This window comes from Palaemon carinicauda, chromosome 38, assembly GCF_036898095.1.
Source record: "Palaemon carinicauda isolate YSFRI2023 chromosome 38, ASM3689809v2, whole genome shotgun sequence".
Taxonomy (NCBI): domain Eukaryota; kingdom Metazoa; phylum Arthropoda; class Malacostraca; order Decapoda; family Palaemonidae; genus Palaemon; species Palaemon carinicauda.
In genome coordinates, this window is record NC_090762.1 from 70,502,371 (window position 1) to 70,516,911 (window position 14,541).

The window sequence follows — 14,541 nt, forward strand, 5'->3', positions numbered from 1 at the left end:
ATACCTGCAAATCTTTAGATATTGTACTTTACAAGGTTTTCAACAAGAAATGAATGACTAAAACATCTTATCTTTCACTTTTGTCTTTCAGAGAGAAGTACTTGAAAAATTTGGAAATGAAAGGGGAATCGATGAGAGTCTCTTTCAAGATCCTGCAAAGTTACATTTGACCCTTTGTGTTATGGTTTTAGCAGATGACAGAGAACGTCGACAAGCCATTGATGTTTTGAACTCGTGCACAGAAAATGTTTTGAGGTAAATTTTTTTTCAATTTGTTGCATGAATTTTGCATTTTAAATACCAATTTTTTTGCTGTATATATTTGTTAGTGTCTTGAGTGTACAGTATTGCTTTTGTGATCCATGGTCTTCAAGAACATGGTTCATTTTTCTTTCGTAATTTTCAATATTTAACTTAGCCGGTGATTATAATAGCTGCAACTCTGTTGCTCGACAGAAAACTCTAAGGTAAAACTCGCCAGCGATCGCTACACAGGTTGCGGGTGTGCTCAACAGCGCCATCTGTCGTCCAGATACCCAGTACTCAATGTAAACAAAGACTCAATTTTCTCTCTGTCGTGCTACCGACAAGACGTACTTACTCGCTGTTGCTAAACTGGATTTGTTTTCTCAACTAATTGGTGAAGTACATTATTCTAGTTTTCAGCTTTCGCTGTGCAGGCTTTCTCTTCACAAATCCTTGAACTCTTATTGATTACGGATTCTTTGTTGATGACTTTTTGATAGTTTTTGAATTTCCCTTTAATCAATTCAAAATGGCTGACCCTTCACAAGTCCCAAAATTTAGGAAGTGCAATGCTAGGGACTGTTCAAGGCGTCTTCCGAAGGCCTCTATCGACCCTCACACTGTTTGTTCCAATTGTCGGGATAAAACCTGTCAATTGGAAGATCGATGTGAGGAGTGCGTTGGGCTTTCGGAATTCGATTTTATCGAATTCCAAAAGTATACACGTAGGCTAGAGAGAGATGGAGTTAGGAGAAGTTCCTCTCGTTCTATTGACATTTCCTCTCCTCATGCCCCACAACCTATTCCTTCCCCTGTAGTGGTTGCTCCTAATCCCCCTTCTGGCACTCAGGAACATTCGATGGCTGATATGATGCGTGCCATCCAAGCTCTGGGTGAGAGAGTTGAGTCCCTGGCTAGTGACCGTAATCAGCTCATGGCGGATGTGAAGGAGCTGAAGTGTAAAAGTGCAGTGGGAAGTGTTAAAGTGAGTGATAGTGTTGTGGATAGTGTTGCGCTTGAGGGTTCGTCTGTTCGTGCCTGTCGTCCTCCTAGTCCGGGACCTCTTGCAAGCTCCCAAGTCCAGGGGAGAAGCAATGTCGTACGACAAATGGGTTCGAGAGGCTTTAATCAGCGAACAGACGTTCCCTCCGTGGTATCGGGCGTATCTACCCAAGATCGCCCCTGCCTAACAAAGACGAGAGAGCCCATTTATACCTCGTCTTCGGAAGGTGTTTCTCGCAAGAAACCATGGACCAAGGTCTCACGACCGCTAAAGCGCAAGTCGGTCCCTTCCGCACAAGTCCAACGGCCCAGCTGTAGCCACTGGGTCAGTTCGGACTCGCTGCAGTCATCCGATGACTGCTCACCTCCTAAGAGAGGCAAAGCGGTACCGCTTCAGACAGTTACACCGTCTGTCGCCCCACCTGCTCCTGTAGACCCTAAGTGGTCTTTACTGCAAGACATGCAGTCTCAACTCACGTCGCTTATGCAGGACTTTCGTGCGGAGAAGGTTGCTGCCGCACCAGCTAGTGCAGCTCCTTGCCTACAACCACCCACACGATCGGTTGTGCGTCCTGGGGACGCTGAGGTAACCTTCTCACGCACTCCAGTTGAGAGAGTTCCGCCACCCATGCGTTCCAGTGTGATCTGCCAGCCGCATGTTGACGTTCAGCGACGCACGGAGGTATCCGTTGACGTTCGTGAGGTTCAACAACCGTCAGAGTTGTTTTGTTTTGACGCGGTGCGTCAACCTCCGCAACCCAGTGTGGTTGCCACTGCTCACCCACATCAGTCTAGACAGTCTGGAGTAGACGCTGTGCGTCCCCGCGCTGCTATGGTTGTTGCCAGCTCACAGACTGGGCAGCAGTTCCATGACGTTGCGTCCGGCTCAGTCACGCATGCACCCGTGCGACCGGACCCAGCCAACCAGCCGTTACCCACTCCGTTGCCGTTTCCTCATCAGTTATCGGATGAGGGACTTTCTGATGATGATGGTGCTGCACACGTAGATGAACCGCATTCAGAACTGGACGAGCCTAAGTCTACGCAACCCTCTTTGGACTTTAGGAAAGTTTTGGCCCTGTTCAAAGAGATGTTTCCGGACCAGTTTGTGTCTGTGGCTCCGCGTTCTCCTCCGTCAGAGTTTGTGTTAGGCATGCCGTCAACCTCTCCTGCCTTTACTAGACTCGTCCTCGCACGCTCGTCCAAGAGAGCTTTGCGGGTGATAGGAGAATGGCTGCAGTCCAAAAAGAGTTTAGGGAAGACAGCTTTTACGTTTCCCCCTGCTAGACTCTCTTCTAGATCGAGCGTCTGGTATGCCACGGGAGAAGTTCTCGGCTTGGGAGTTCCTGCCTCTGCCCAGGGCGACTTCTCAAGTCTTGTAGACTCTCCCCGCCGCCTAGCCATGAGACGCTCAAAGATATGTTGGTCATCTTCGGACCTGGACCACCTTTTGAAAGGTATATTTAGAGCCTTCGAGGTTTTTAACTTCTTAGACTGGTGTCTAGGAGCTCTAAGCAGAAAGATCTCTCCGACGGAGAAGGAAACTTCCTTGCTCATTATGTCCTGCATGGACAAGGCCGTACGGGATGGGTCTAATGAGCTTGCTGCATCTTTTGTGTCCGGAGTCCTTAAGAAGCGTGAGAACCTATGTTCATTCCTTTCAGCTGGAGTTACACCATGCCAGAGATCCGAACTTCTGTTTGCGCCTCTTTCTAAGTGCCTTTTTCCAGAGGACCTGATTAAGGAAATTGCCGCTTCTTTGATACAGAAGGATACTCACGATCTTGTTGCGTCCTCTGCTCGCAAAGCCACCCCTTTGCCTACCTTGTCAGCTAGACCAAGGATGGACACTCCAGCGTCCCGTTTTATTCCGCCCTTTCGTGGCAGAGCCTCCAGCAGAGGAGGTGCTCGTGCCGAAGGGAGACGTGGAAAGAAGAAAGGAACCAAGTCCTTTAAGGGCAGAGTCTGACTGCCAGCTTCTTCAGACAGCAGTGGGAGCCAGACTCAAGAACTTCTGGCAGACCTGGGAAAAGAGAGGCGCAGATGCACAATCTGTGAAGTTGCTCAGAGAGGGGTACAAGATCCCTTTTGTACGAAAACCCCCTCTAGCAACGTCTCCCATCGATCTCTCTCCCAGGTACAGAGAGGAAGACAAGAGACGAGCATTGAAACAGGAAGTGTCTCTCTTACTAGAGAAGGGAGCGGTAGTCAAAGTCCTGGACCATCAAACCCCGGGATTCTACAACCGTCTCTTCTTGGTGTCAAAGAAGACAGGAGGGTGGAGGCCGGTGCTAGACGTCAGTGCGCTGAATGTCTTTGTCACAAAGCAGACGTTCTCCATGGAGACCACAAAGTCGGTTCTAGCAGCGGTCAGAAGGGAAGACTGGATGGTCTCGTTAGACCTAAGGGACGCCTACTTCCACGTCCCCATCCACCCGGACTCCCAACCTTTTCTGAGATTCGTTTTCGAAAAGGTTGTCTACCAGTTTCAAGCCCTGTGCTTTGGCCTAAGCACAGCTCCTCTTGTGTTTACGAGGCTGATGAGGAATGTAGCCAAATTCCTTCATTTAGCGGACATCCGAGCCTCCCTCTATTTGGACGACTGGCTTCTCAGAGCTTCTTCCAGTCGTCGCTGTCTGAAGGATCTAAAGTGGACTCTAGATCTGACCAAGGAATTGGGTCTCCTTGTCAATATGGAAAAGTCACAAGTGGTCCCATCCCAAACTATTGTGTATTTAGGGATGGAGATTCACAGTCTAGCTTTTCGGGCTTTTCCGTCGGCCCCCAGAAGGAGGCAGCCAGAGCGATTGCTAGAGCAAGGAGAACATCCACCCTTAGAGTCTACCAATCGAAGTGGGAAGTCTTCCGAAACTGGTGCAAGTCAGTATCTGTATCCTCGACCAGTACCTCTGTAACTCAAATAGCTGACTTCCTCTTATACCTGAGGAAAGAACGATCTCTTTCAGCTCCCACTATCAAGGGTTACAGAAGCATGTTGGCATCAGTCTTCCGTCACAGAGGCTTAGATCTTTCTAACAATAAAGATCTACAGGACCTCCTTAAGTCTTTTGAGACCACGAAGGAGCGTCGTTTGGTTACACCTGGTTGGAATTTAGACGTGGTACTAAGATTCCTCATGTCAGACAGGTTCGAGCCGCTACAATCAGCCTCCCTGAAAGATCTCACCTTAAAAACTCTTTTCCTGGTATGCTTAGCCACAGCTAAAAGAGTCAGTGAGATTCATGCCTTCAGCAAGAACATCGGATTTTCATCTGAAACGGCTACATGTTCTCTACAACTTGGTTTTCTAGCCAAAAACGAGCTGCCTTCTCGACCTTGGCCGAAATCGTTCGATATTCCAAGCTTATCGAATATGGTTGGAAATGAACTAGAAAGAGTCTTATGCCCTGTGAGAGCTCTTAAGTTCTATTTAAAACGAACTAAGCCTTTACGAGGCCTGTCTGAAGCTTTATGGTGTTCAGTTAAGAAACCATCTTTGCCTATGTCAAAGAATGCTTTATCCTATTTTATCAGACTGTTAATACGAGAAGCTCATTCCCATCTGAGTGAGGAAGACCAAGCTTTGCTGAAGGTAAGGACACACGAAGTTAGAGCTGTCGCAACTTCCGTGGCCTTTAAACAAAATAGATCTCTGCGAAGTATAATGGACGCAACCTATTGGAGAAGCAAGTCAATGTTCGCGTCTTTTTATCTTAAGGATGTCCAGTCTCTTTACGAGGACTGCTACACTCTGGGACCATTCGTAGCAGCGAGTGCAGTAGTGGGTGAGGGCTCAACCACTACAATTCCCTAATTCCATAACCTTTTTAATCTTTCTCTTGAGATGTTTTTATTGTTGTTTTTTGGGTTGTCCGGAAGGCTAAGAAGCCTTTCGCATCCTGGTTGATTTGGCGGGTGGTCAAAGTCATTTCTTGAGAAGCGCTAGATTAGGGGTTTTGAGGAGGTCCTGTCGTATGGGTTGCAACCCTTGATACTTCAGATCCTAGGGGTCGATCAGCATCCTAAGAGGATCGCGAGGCTCCGTAAGGAAGACGTACTTAAAAAGGCAGAGTAATTGTTCAAGTCGACTTCCTTACCAGGTACCTATTTATTTTGTTTTTGTTATTTTGATAACTTCTAAAATGAAATAAAAACTCTTAGCTCATAATAATGTAAACATATATTGCTGGTCTCTACCCACCCCCCTGGGTGTGAATCAGCTATTATAATCACCGGCTAAGTTAAATATTGAAAAATGTTATTTTGATAATAAAATAAATTTTTGAATATACTTACCCGGTGATTATAAATTAAAGGACCCTCCCTTCCTCCCCAATAGAGACGCAGTGGAACGAGGAGAAAATTGAGTCTTTGTTTACATTGAGTACTGGGTATCTGGACGACAGATGGCGCTGTTGAGCACACCCGCAACCTGTGTAGCGATCGCTGGCGAGTTTTACCTGAGAGTTTTCTGTCGAGCAACAGAGTTGCAGCTATTATAATCACCGGGTAAGTATATTCAAAAATTTATTTTATTATCAAAATAACATTTTTTCCAGATTGGATCATTTTTAATTACATTAATTTTTAATGTTATGCAAGCTGATTAGATTTTTACTGTAGAGTAGTTTAATTAGAGCAATTATAAAGTACATTAGTTTAACTTTAATTATATTGCAAAAGGGTTTAAACATAGTTTCATTATATAAAGGACCACAATAATGTGTTCTTATTGGTCGACTTGTTTGGCTAGTGCAGATTATTTTTTGAATAGAAAAAAAAGATGAATATTATAGCAGGACAACACTAAAAAAAAGCTGGATAGCTGACTGAGGGAAGTGACCAAAGGTAATAAATAAGAAATTAGAATCTGAAGGCAATAAAGCAAGTGACCTATGGGATGTTGCAAAAAAAAAAAAAAAAAAAAAAAAGGAAAAAAAAAAAACATTAGTTTTGACCGAATTGGGTATCTGAAGCCATACTGGAGCTGGTAGCCTCCCATAGGGTAGGCCTGGTTGAAACACCTTTGAGTAGGGCACCACAAAGCATTTCATATTAAAAATTTTAGGAAGATTGACATATTTCCTGTATAAATATTTACTTGAACAAGTTCCCTCCCAAGTGTCCAAATTCTGAAATTGTCTTCAAAACTATTTACTGTAGTAAATTCCCTCCTAGTGTCCAAATACTCTGTAGGGAATACTGAATGTAAAAATGGATTGAGATTTACCATAGTTGAGGATAGAGAGTAGTCATATCAATGTGATCCAACTATAGATATGGCATTAAAAATTGCTTTAACTGCTAATACCATCTCAGACTTTGCAGGTAGGCATCAGCTGTGGTATGTATGGTGTACTTATGCTGGGAATGGTGTCAGACACAAGCATTTAAACTGAGGCATATGCAGATTCTCTGGATAAATACATGTTATAATGGTAAACTAGTTTTCTTGTAGCTTCTCTATTAGATTTGGAAGACATATATGGATAGTGCTGTCAATGCACTTCAGACAGTTTATAGTAGGCATTTCTAATGGGGATTTGCAGCATCCCTTTGACTCCTAGCTGAGCCCTCTTTTTAGTCTTTAACTCTACCTTCATTTCTATTTCCTTTGGATTAGCTTGCCATCGAGTTCCTCTTAACTGCTACTTCATAGTGCAACTGTGGGGTTTTATTTTTTGTCTCATTTATTATTCTGAATAACTACAGTATGTAGTTGCCCAACCCTTTTTAACCCTCTCCTTTTTGTCATGATACAGTACTGAATAGCTTAATGATTCACATGCCAGGTTGTCAGACCAAACTTACTTTGATGAAATTGAATAATCCCTTTATTTTTTGGCTGAACAAAATCTCAAATCTTAATTCTTAAGAATAGGATCAAGCTCGATAATTTCTTGTAGTGTCTGCAACCTCACTATCCTCGTAAGCAAAGGATGGGGTGTTTTGGGGAGCCTATAGGTTTTACCAGCTGAGTCATCAGTAGCCATTCCCCGACCCTCCCTGGTCCTAGTTTGGGTGGAGAGGGGCCTTGGGTGCTGATCTCTAAGGCATTGTCACTGTTCCTTGCCTCTGCCATTCATGAGCGGCTGCCTTTAAACAAGCATTCCATAGAGGAATGGTGTAGTATGTCATCAAATGAATTCCCCCAAGGAAAAATAATACAATGTCTTGCATTGTGCATGATACTTAAGGTTTATTATAGCATTAATTTTTGCAACACCCTCCCATCATGCATTGCCATAGTGTTTCATGTATTTTGTCTATTTTCTTTAGATGTCATTCCATGTCCAATTTTATGTTGAGTAAATTTCACTTTACATTAAAAAAAATTCTTTAGGCAAGCCCTATGAAAGTTTACAAAGGATGGGGATTTTTTTAAACATTTTAGCGGATATCAAATATGATAAATAATTTTGTTTTTGTGAGATAGAGTGTACAATTATATTTGCATATGTAGAGTTAATATATAGTTAGCATTTACTGTAGTAGGTAAATTTCGTACCCGCCGTAGAAAGGATTGAGTTGATAATTCAAAAGAATTGAAGTACATTATATTGAATTCACTCCTGACACCTTTTAATGTGTTTTAGTATATAAGACAAAGTTATTAATCTAAAATTATTTCTTTTATTGTAGGAAACATCTGTCAGAAGAAAATCTGAAAGTCCAGATGAAGGGTGTGGAATATATGAATGATGACCCAAATGAAGTTGATGTTTTATATGGTCAAGTCCATGCACTTTCTTGGGGTCTGTCGTTGCAGACCATTGTCGATTCTCTTGTGGACCAGTTTGTAAATGCAGGTAATGTACATTATTTAGTGGGTTTTTTTATATATAAAACTTAATTTTAATTTGCTGGTACTTTTAGGAAAAGAATTTGCCAAAATCAGCCTCATTTAATTTTTATTAATACCGCTCTTTGTTTCTCAAACTTTCAAAATTACAAAAATTACAGCATATTGAATTTTGGTTATGCAATGAAATTTCCTGAATTTCTTTGTGGTTCTTCCTCCAGAAGGAACAGATTCAACCATTTAATGTAAAAGAAAAACTCAAAGAATTCCCTGTCAGACATGGTACTCTCACATCCCTACCACTTCCCTAACTTGCCTTTAATTGTCTCCTCTATATGGTGATGACCTTGCCAGATGCATGGCTCTAATTCGGGCAGGTTATTCTTCTCTGGTTGCCTACAGGACTTGCACCGTCATTGGTCAACTCTCCCATTTCTGTGTTTTTTCATGTGTTTGGTACAGAGAAGTATCCCTCCTACATTTATTAAAGTTTGAGTTTGCTCCTAGTATAATGTTAGGAAACTTTACAAGAAGGTTTTTGACTTGCACATGAGTTGTAACATTTGCCATAACAAAAGTACTTCATGAAGGATGATTGTAAATAGTGCTTTTCTTCTTCATAACAGATGTAGGCTAATTTGAATTAGTATGTAGTCTTGTACTAAAGATAAGGAATGGAAGTGTCAGAAGCGAACCTGCAGTTCATCATTTAATGCAGATAGTTAACGATTCTATGGGAGCAGGAGTAGATAAGATTAGTGAAATAGCAGTTGTGATGGTAAATGTATTATTGTTGCGAACGAAGTGTGACCTTATATGAAATGCCAAATTTTTTTGAAGATATCTCTCCCAACAAATAGCCCAGTCATTTCCTTTTATAATCGCCATAGATTTCGGAGCAGGGCCCTCTTAACGAGAGAATGCCTAGACGGAGTCTTGTGGTTTCTTCATATTGTCGAGGGCTGTCAAACTTGGGGAAATTGCTCCCCCCAGTTTGAATCTAAATTTCTTTCTTTCTCATCTATTACTTCTTCTCAATATTACTTCAACCTTCTCTTAATTTTATAAACTTTCTTTTCTTGCTGCCCTTACCAATTGAGTATTATTTCTCTAAGTTTATATATATATGTATATATATATATATATATATATATATATATATATATATATATATATATATATATATATATATATATATATATATATATATTTATCTTATTTGTTCATTTATTTATTCATTTATTTGTGTTTTATTTAAACGGCGTGGATATTTCCACATTTGTTATTACTGCCTGTTTAGATGAATGGGGGAAGGGATCACAGTTGGGAGGTTGGGAGGTATATACAATCAAAGATATATGTGAGAGTATTGGATGATCTCAGTCATCCCAAAGATGGTTTGGACCTTTTTAGCAGAGCTATTCTCAAGGATTGGGTCATTGGAATCCGGGGGGATCCAATCCTTAGGGTGGGACTTTTGGCCAGAAGCCCATCATTACAGATATGGGGAGAATGATTTCATATTTTCTTGGTCTCAGTCCTAACAGACGGGTTTAGCTTACACCTGTGCCTCTATATCTGTTTTGGTGCTATACTTCGGGTAGGGTATGGAGTGGACCATTTGGGAAGTATACAGTACTCTCTTTGTGCCAATAGTGGAGAATGCAAATTTCCTTTCCAACATATGATACTTGGTTAATATTCTCAAGTAGGTAAACCAACCAAACAAACAACAACACAAAAAATAAAACCCCACCCTTGACTATGGACCCTTCAAAAAAATGACACTCCATCCCCTGGATATGCTGACTCCCCCCCCCCCCCCAGTACTGTTGACGACCTCTGGCAATTCGTGTAAAGAAAATTCTGTTGATGAATTCGGAACTGAAAATGACTATTCTTCCTATAGTTGAAAATCAAGTAATTTGGGCAACACAGGAAAACTTAAAATCCTGCTTGTTACCCAAATTTCATTAGGCACAGATTACGATATGATATATAAAGCACTTGAATGTTACAGCTAAATCAGAGAGATAAGAATGTGACTCAAAGGTGATAAATGGGATTCTTGGATATCCTTTTGATACTCTCATGATGAAGCCTTTAATGCAATGTGTGATATTATGAATCTTAGAATTAATAAAGTGAATATAAAGGGTGCTTTGTGTGATGGGGTACCTAAAGATCTCGATGTTTGCAAACCTGAAGATTGGATAGATATAGATATAGAGGTGATTGTGCCCCCCTAGAGAAAGCCAAAGCCACCAATGTGGCTTGTTGCTCAATTAGTAGGGGGCACAGAAAATTACTTCAGAATCTGTAAATTTCTTTAGAAGAAAGTAGGAATGATCGCACCTGGAGATATATCTTGGTGTGGAAAGAATGGTTTTTTCATACATGCCAAATCATACACACAATCCGCTATATTATCAAATTTGAAGACAAATAGAGAAGATATAAAGTTGGATGTCAAACCCCACCTAAATTTTAGTTATGGAACGGGGGTCATTTTTAAAACATATGAATTTACAGAAGAGATACTGGCCATGTGTCCATTAACAGCGTGGAAGGTGCATAAGGTTCCTGGGACATCCATGACTATCCTTACTTTCCAGGATGCTGATGTACCTTTCCACATTGTGATTGAAAATGAAAGGATTTAAGTTCGACCTTTTTAACAGAAGCCACTTCAATGTTTCAATTGTGTCAAATTTGGACACTCCCAAAGCCTGCAAAAATGAAAAAATGTGTAGGACTTGCTCTGAACATCACTATGGAGAGTGTACACTTGAGGCCCTGGTATTTAAACTGTAATTTGAATCATAAATCTACTGACAAGAGCTGCCAGCAATATAAGTTGGAAGAGGCTGCCCTCAAGCCCTCAATAAATCCAGTATTGAATATATAAGTGTGGGGCATGCCAAGAGACTATTGATTAGATTAACAAGCTATGCCAAGGCACTGAAATCAGAAGGAAAATTGCAGCAGGAAACATCTAGCCCACCTATTACTGCCAGTAGTTCACAAAAAAAGAAATACGCCTTCTGATAACAATCTGAAGGATGTTGCAAGAATTTCACCTCCTAAGGCTTTGCCAAACTCTGTTAAACCTCATTCCCCCATTGCAAAGGAAAATACTATCCTCTCAGGCTCTATCTTTGCCTGATTTGATGGAGGTTTCACCTAAAACCGAATTATCAGGTGGATCTGTAGTTGGGAAGGTTCCAAAACGTGATAAATCACCATCTTTTAATCGGAAAAGAGAGAGACCTCCATCTCTCTCACCCCCTTTCATTAAGAACACCAAAGTTATGACATTAAATAGATATGATGTTTTGTCTGTTGATATTTCACATCAATAAGAAAACAACTTAAATCAATCCAAAATTCAAGTTAAGGTCCACCATCCCCCTCTACAATTCGGTCAAAAGAACATGAAAAAGGCAAATATAAAACCTAATTTATCAAGACCCTCTTTTGGGAAACCTATAGGAAATAATGTTAAACCAAAAACTGTAAATGGGAAGACATCATCCAAGATGTCTTCCAGAAAATAAACCATAGTTTTTTCCTCCACTTTGCAATGGAATTGTCAAGGTTTAACGGCGAAATATGAAGAACTTAAGCTCCTCATTCATAAGCACTCCCCATAATTATATGTCTGCAAGTGAGCAAACTTTATGATAATACTTCTTGTCCTCGCGAATATTCTAACTATAGGATACCATATGATCACCAGGTAGGGAGCCATGGTGGAAGTCTCATATACATTCTTCAAGATGTTTCCCAAATGTCTTTGTCTATTCTTACTCCTCTATAGGCAGTGGTTGTAAAGATTGATATAGGGAAAAAATATATAATTTGCTCTCTGTACTTCCCTCCAAATGATAAATTTTGTATAATAATTTAGTAGAGGTGAGTCAACAACTCCCTCAACTTTTTCTATTATTTGGAGATTTGAATGGTAGACATCCTTTTTTGGGCGATGTTTTAGCAAACACCAGGGGCAATATTAGATCATCAGTTGTGGAAAATGATGATGTCTGACTCCTTAATACAGGAGAACCCACACACTTTCATGTTCAGACTTTCAATTGCAAGCTCTAACTGCCTACTTGATTTCGATTGGAGGACATTAGATGATTGGCACACTAGGGATCATATACCAATCATTATAAACATCAACAATGGTTTTTGCAAAGATCACCACAATGGAATCTTGACAAGGTGGACTGGATTAAATTTCATAAGCTAAGTGAAATCAAGGGGAGTGCAGAACAGTTTGAAATCGAACTCTCCAAACAGCAGGAATCAATTCAGTTCCCAAAACCACAGGGTTATTCAGACAACGACCAGTCCCCTGGTGTTCTTCAGAATTAACTGCCTTGCACAGAGCAACAAGAAAATCTTTGACTAGATTGCATAGATGCCTTACTGAGGAGAATTTGATAACATACAAAAAATGTAGAGCACAGTTCTGTTGTGCCTTGAAAGAAGCTAGGCGCCAATCTTGGGTATCTTTTATTTCCTCCATTAACAGTAGAACACCACCATTTTCTGTATGGAGGAAAGTAAAAATGATAGTAGGCAAATTTACCCCTAAACCCACCACCAGTGTTGAAGGGGAATGGTCAGTGTGTGACTGAAGCAGTTGAGGTCAGCAATGCCCTGGCTGATCATTTCTCATCTCAACTGTATCATGCAAGTGTGAAGCAGTTCCTGGTCACTAGTATAGGAGCATTGAAGAAAAAAAACATTTTAAATTTTGGAACAGGAAGTGAAGTCATACAATTCTCCTTTTACTGAAGAGAATTCGATTCCACACTTGTTACTTGTAATTCCAAATGCAATGATCAAACATGTACCTGTTAATACCAAGTTATTTATTTGAAGCATTATTAACAGAATATGGCATGATCATAGTTATCCAAGTGTTTGGGAACTAGCCATTATTTCACCCTTTTTAAAACCCGGTAAGGACAAGTTTTCAGCAGCAAACTATCGACCAATTGCTTTGACATCTTGTTTTTGTAAGATCATGAATGTGGTTAATGTGAGATTGATTTGGTACTGGAAAAGAAGGGTATTTTATCACCTATTCAGTGTGGATTTAGAAAAATGCCCTCAACTACTGATATGTTGATACGACATGAGTTCTCTATTTGTAAAGCCTTTGCTTCCAAACAGCACCATGTAAGTCTTTTTTGACATTGAAAAGGCATATGATACTGCATGGAGATAAGTAAACATAAAACAATTCATAGTTTAGGATTGAGAGGAGAGCTACCATTGTTCATTCAATCATTTATTTCACATAGATTTTTTCAAGTGAGAGCTTTATCAGAGGAAATGTCAGGAAGGAGTTCCCCAGGGTAGTGTGCTAAGTGTAACCTTACTTACACTAGCCATTAATGGGATATCTTCTGTCATTCCCCAAGATATTTTCTCAACACTATTTGTAGATGATCTCGCCATATCATTTGTTGGAGCCAGAAGGTCAATGGTCGAGAGAAAACTACAACTCTCAATTGACAAAATTATTTTGTGGGCTGATATGAATTGGTTCAATTTTTCAATATTAAACTTAGCCGGTGATTATATAAGCTGCAACTCTGTTGCTCGACAGAAAACTCTACGTAAAAAATCCGCCAGCGATCGCTATGCAGGTAGGGGGTGTACTTCAACAGCGCCATCTGTCGTGCAGGTACTCAGTACTCAATGTAAACACAGAACTCAATTTTCTCTCTGTCGGGCTACCGGCAAGACCTACTAATTCGCTGTTACTAACTGGATTTGTTTTCACAACTATTTGGTGAAGTACACTATTCTAGTTTTGAGCTTTCGCTATGCAGGTGTTTTATCTTCATCTCAAAACTTGAACTCGTTTTGGATAGATTTAATTATGGTGAAAAGAGAGTATGGACTCTCTTTCACTTTTAAATGGCCGACCCTTCCCTTAGACGGAAGTGTGTTTAGGTTTTTAGTAATTTTTCTTATCACGTTATAGATCTATATATTTTATATCTCTCCGCCTTTATTAGGCCTCTTCGATTAACTTTCCATTTATTAAAAACTTATAAAAATAAATTTTAATGTTTTGTTTATATGCGACCTTTCCTGATAGTAGGCGGTCCTAACTTGGAACCGAAGTTAATCAACGTTGAGCCCGTTATATCGTATTTAGCCTTTAAAGAATTTAAAACTTTTTAAATGTAATGTTTTATGAAAGAATTTCTTTGATAGTCTTCGTACTGTTTTCAAAGATGAACTAACGTTTAGTTTTTTAGGCTACGCAGTTGTTGACGTTCAGGACGTTCAACATGCGCTCTATCGTTACGATAGAGAGAGAGTGTATCACGGTTTCACTTTGCAGTAAGAGTAAATCGATTCTGACGTTTTGTTCATTCTTTCTTAGCTTAAATGTTTTAAATTCTAATTTAAAGGAACTTTTTATTTGGAAAACCTTTCAGTTTTTTCCTTTAGTCAAATAA

The 14,541-nt window shown here is 40.3% G+C and overlaps 1 protein-coding gene across 1 annotated transcript in view; it reads left to right on the forward strand.

Moving 5' to 3' along the window:
• The window catches only part of LOC137630238 (activating signal cointegrator 1 complex subunit 1-like), a 207,586-nt gene that overhangs the window by 165,009 nt on the left and 28,036 nt on the right, over positions 1-14,541 (forward strand). The window contains exons 5-6 of the mRNA XM_068361698.1: positions 92-255; positions 7,891-8,057. Of these exons, the coding sequence (XP_068217799.1) occupies positions 92-255; positions 7,891-8,057 (331 nt within the window). The remainder of the gene's footprint in view (positions 1-91; positions 256-7,890; positions 8,058-14,541) is intronic.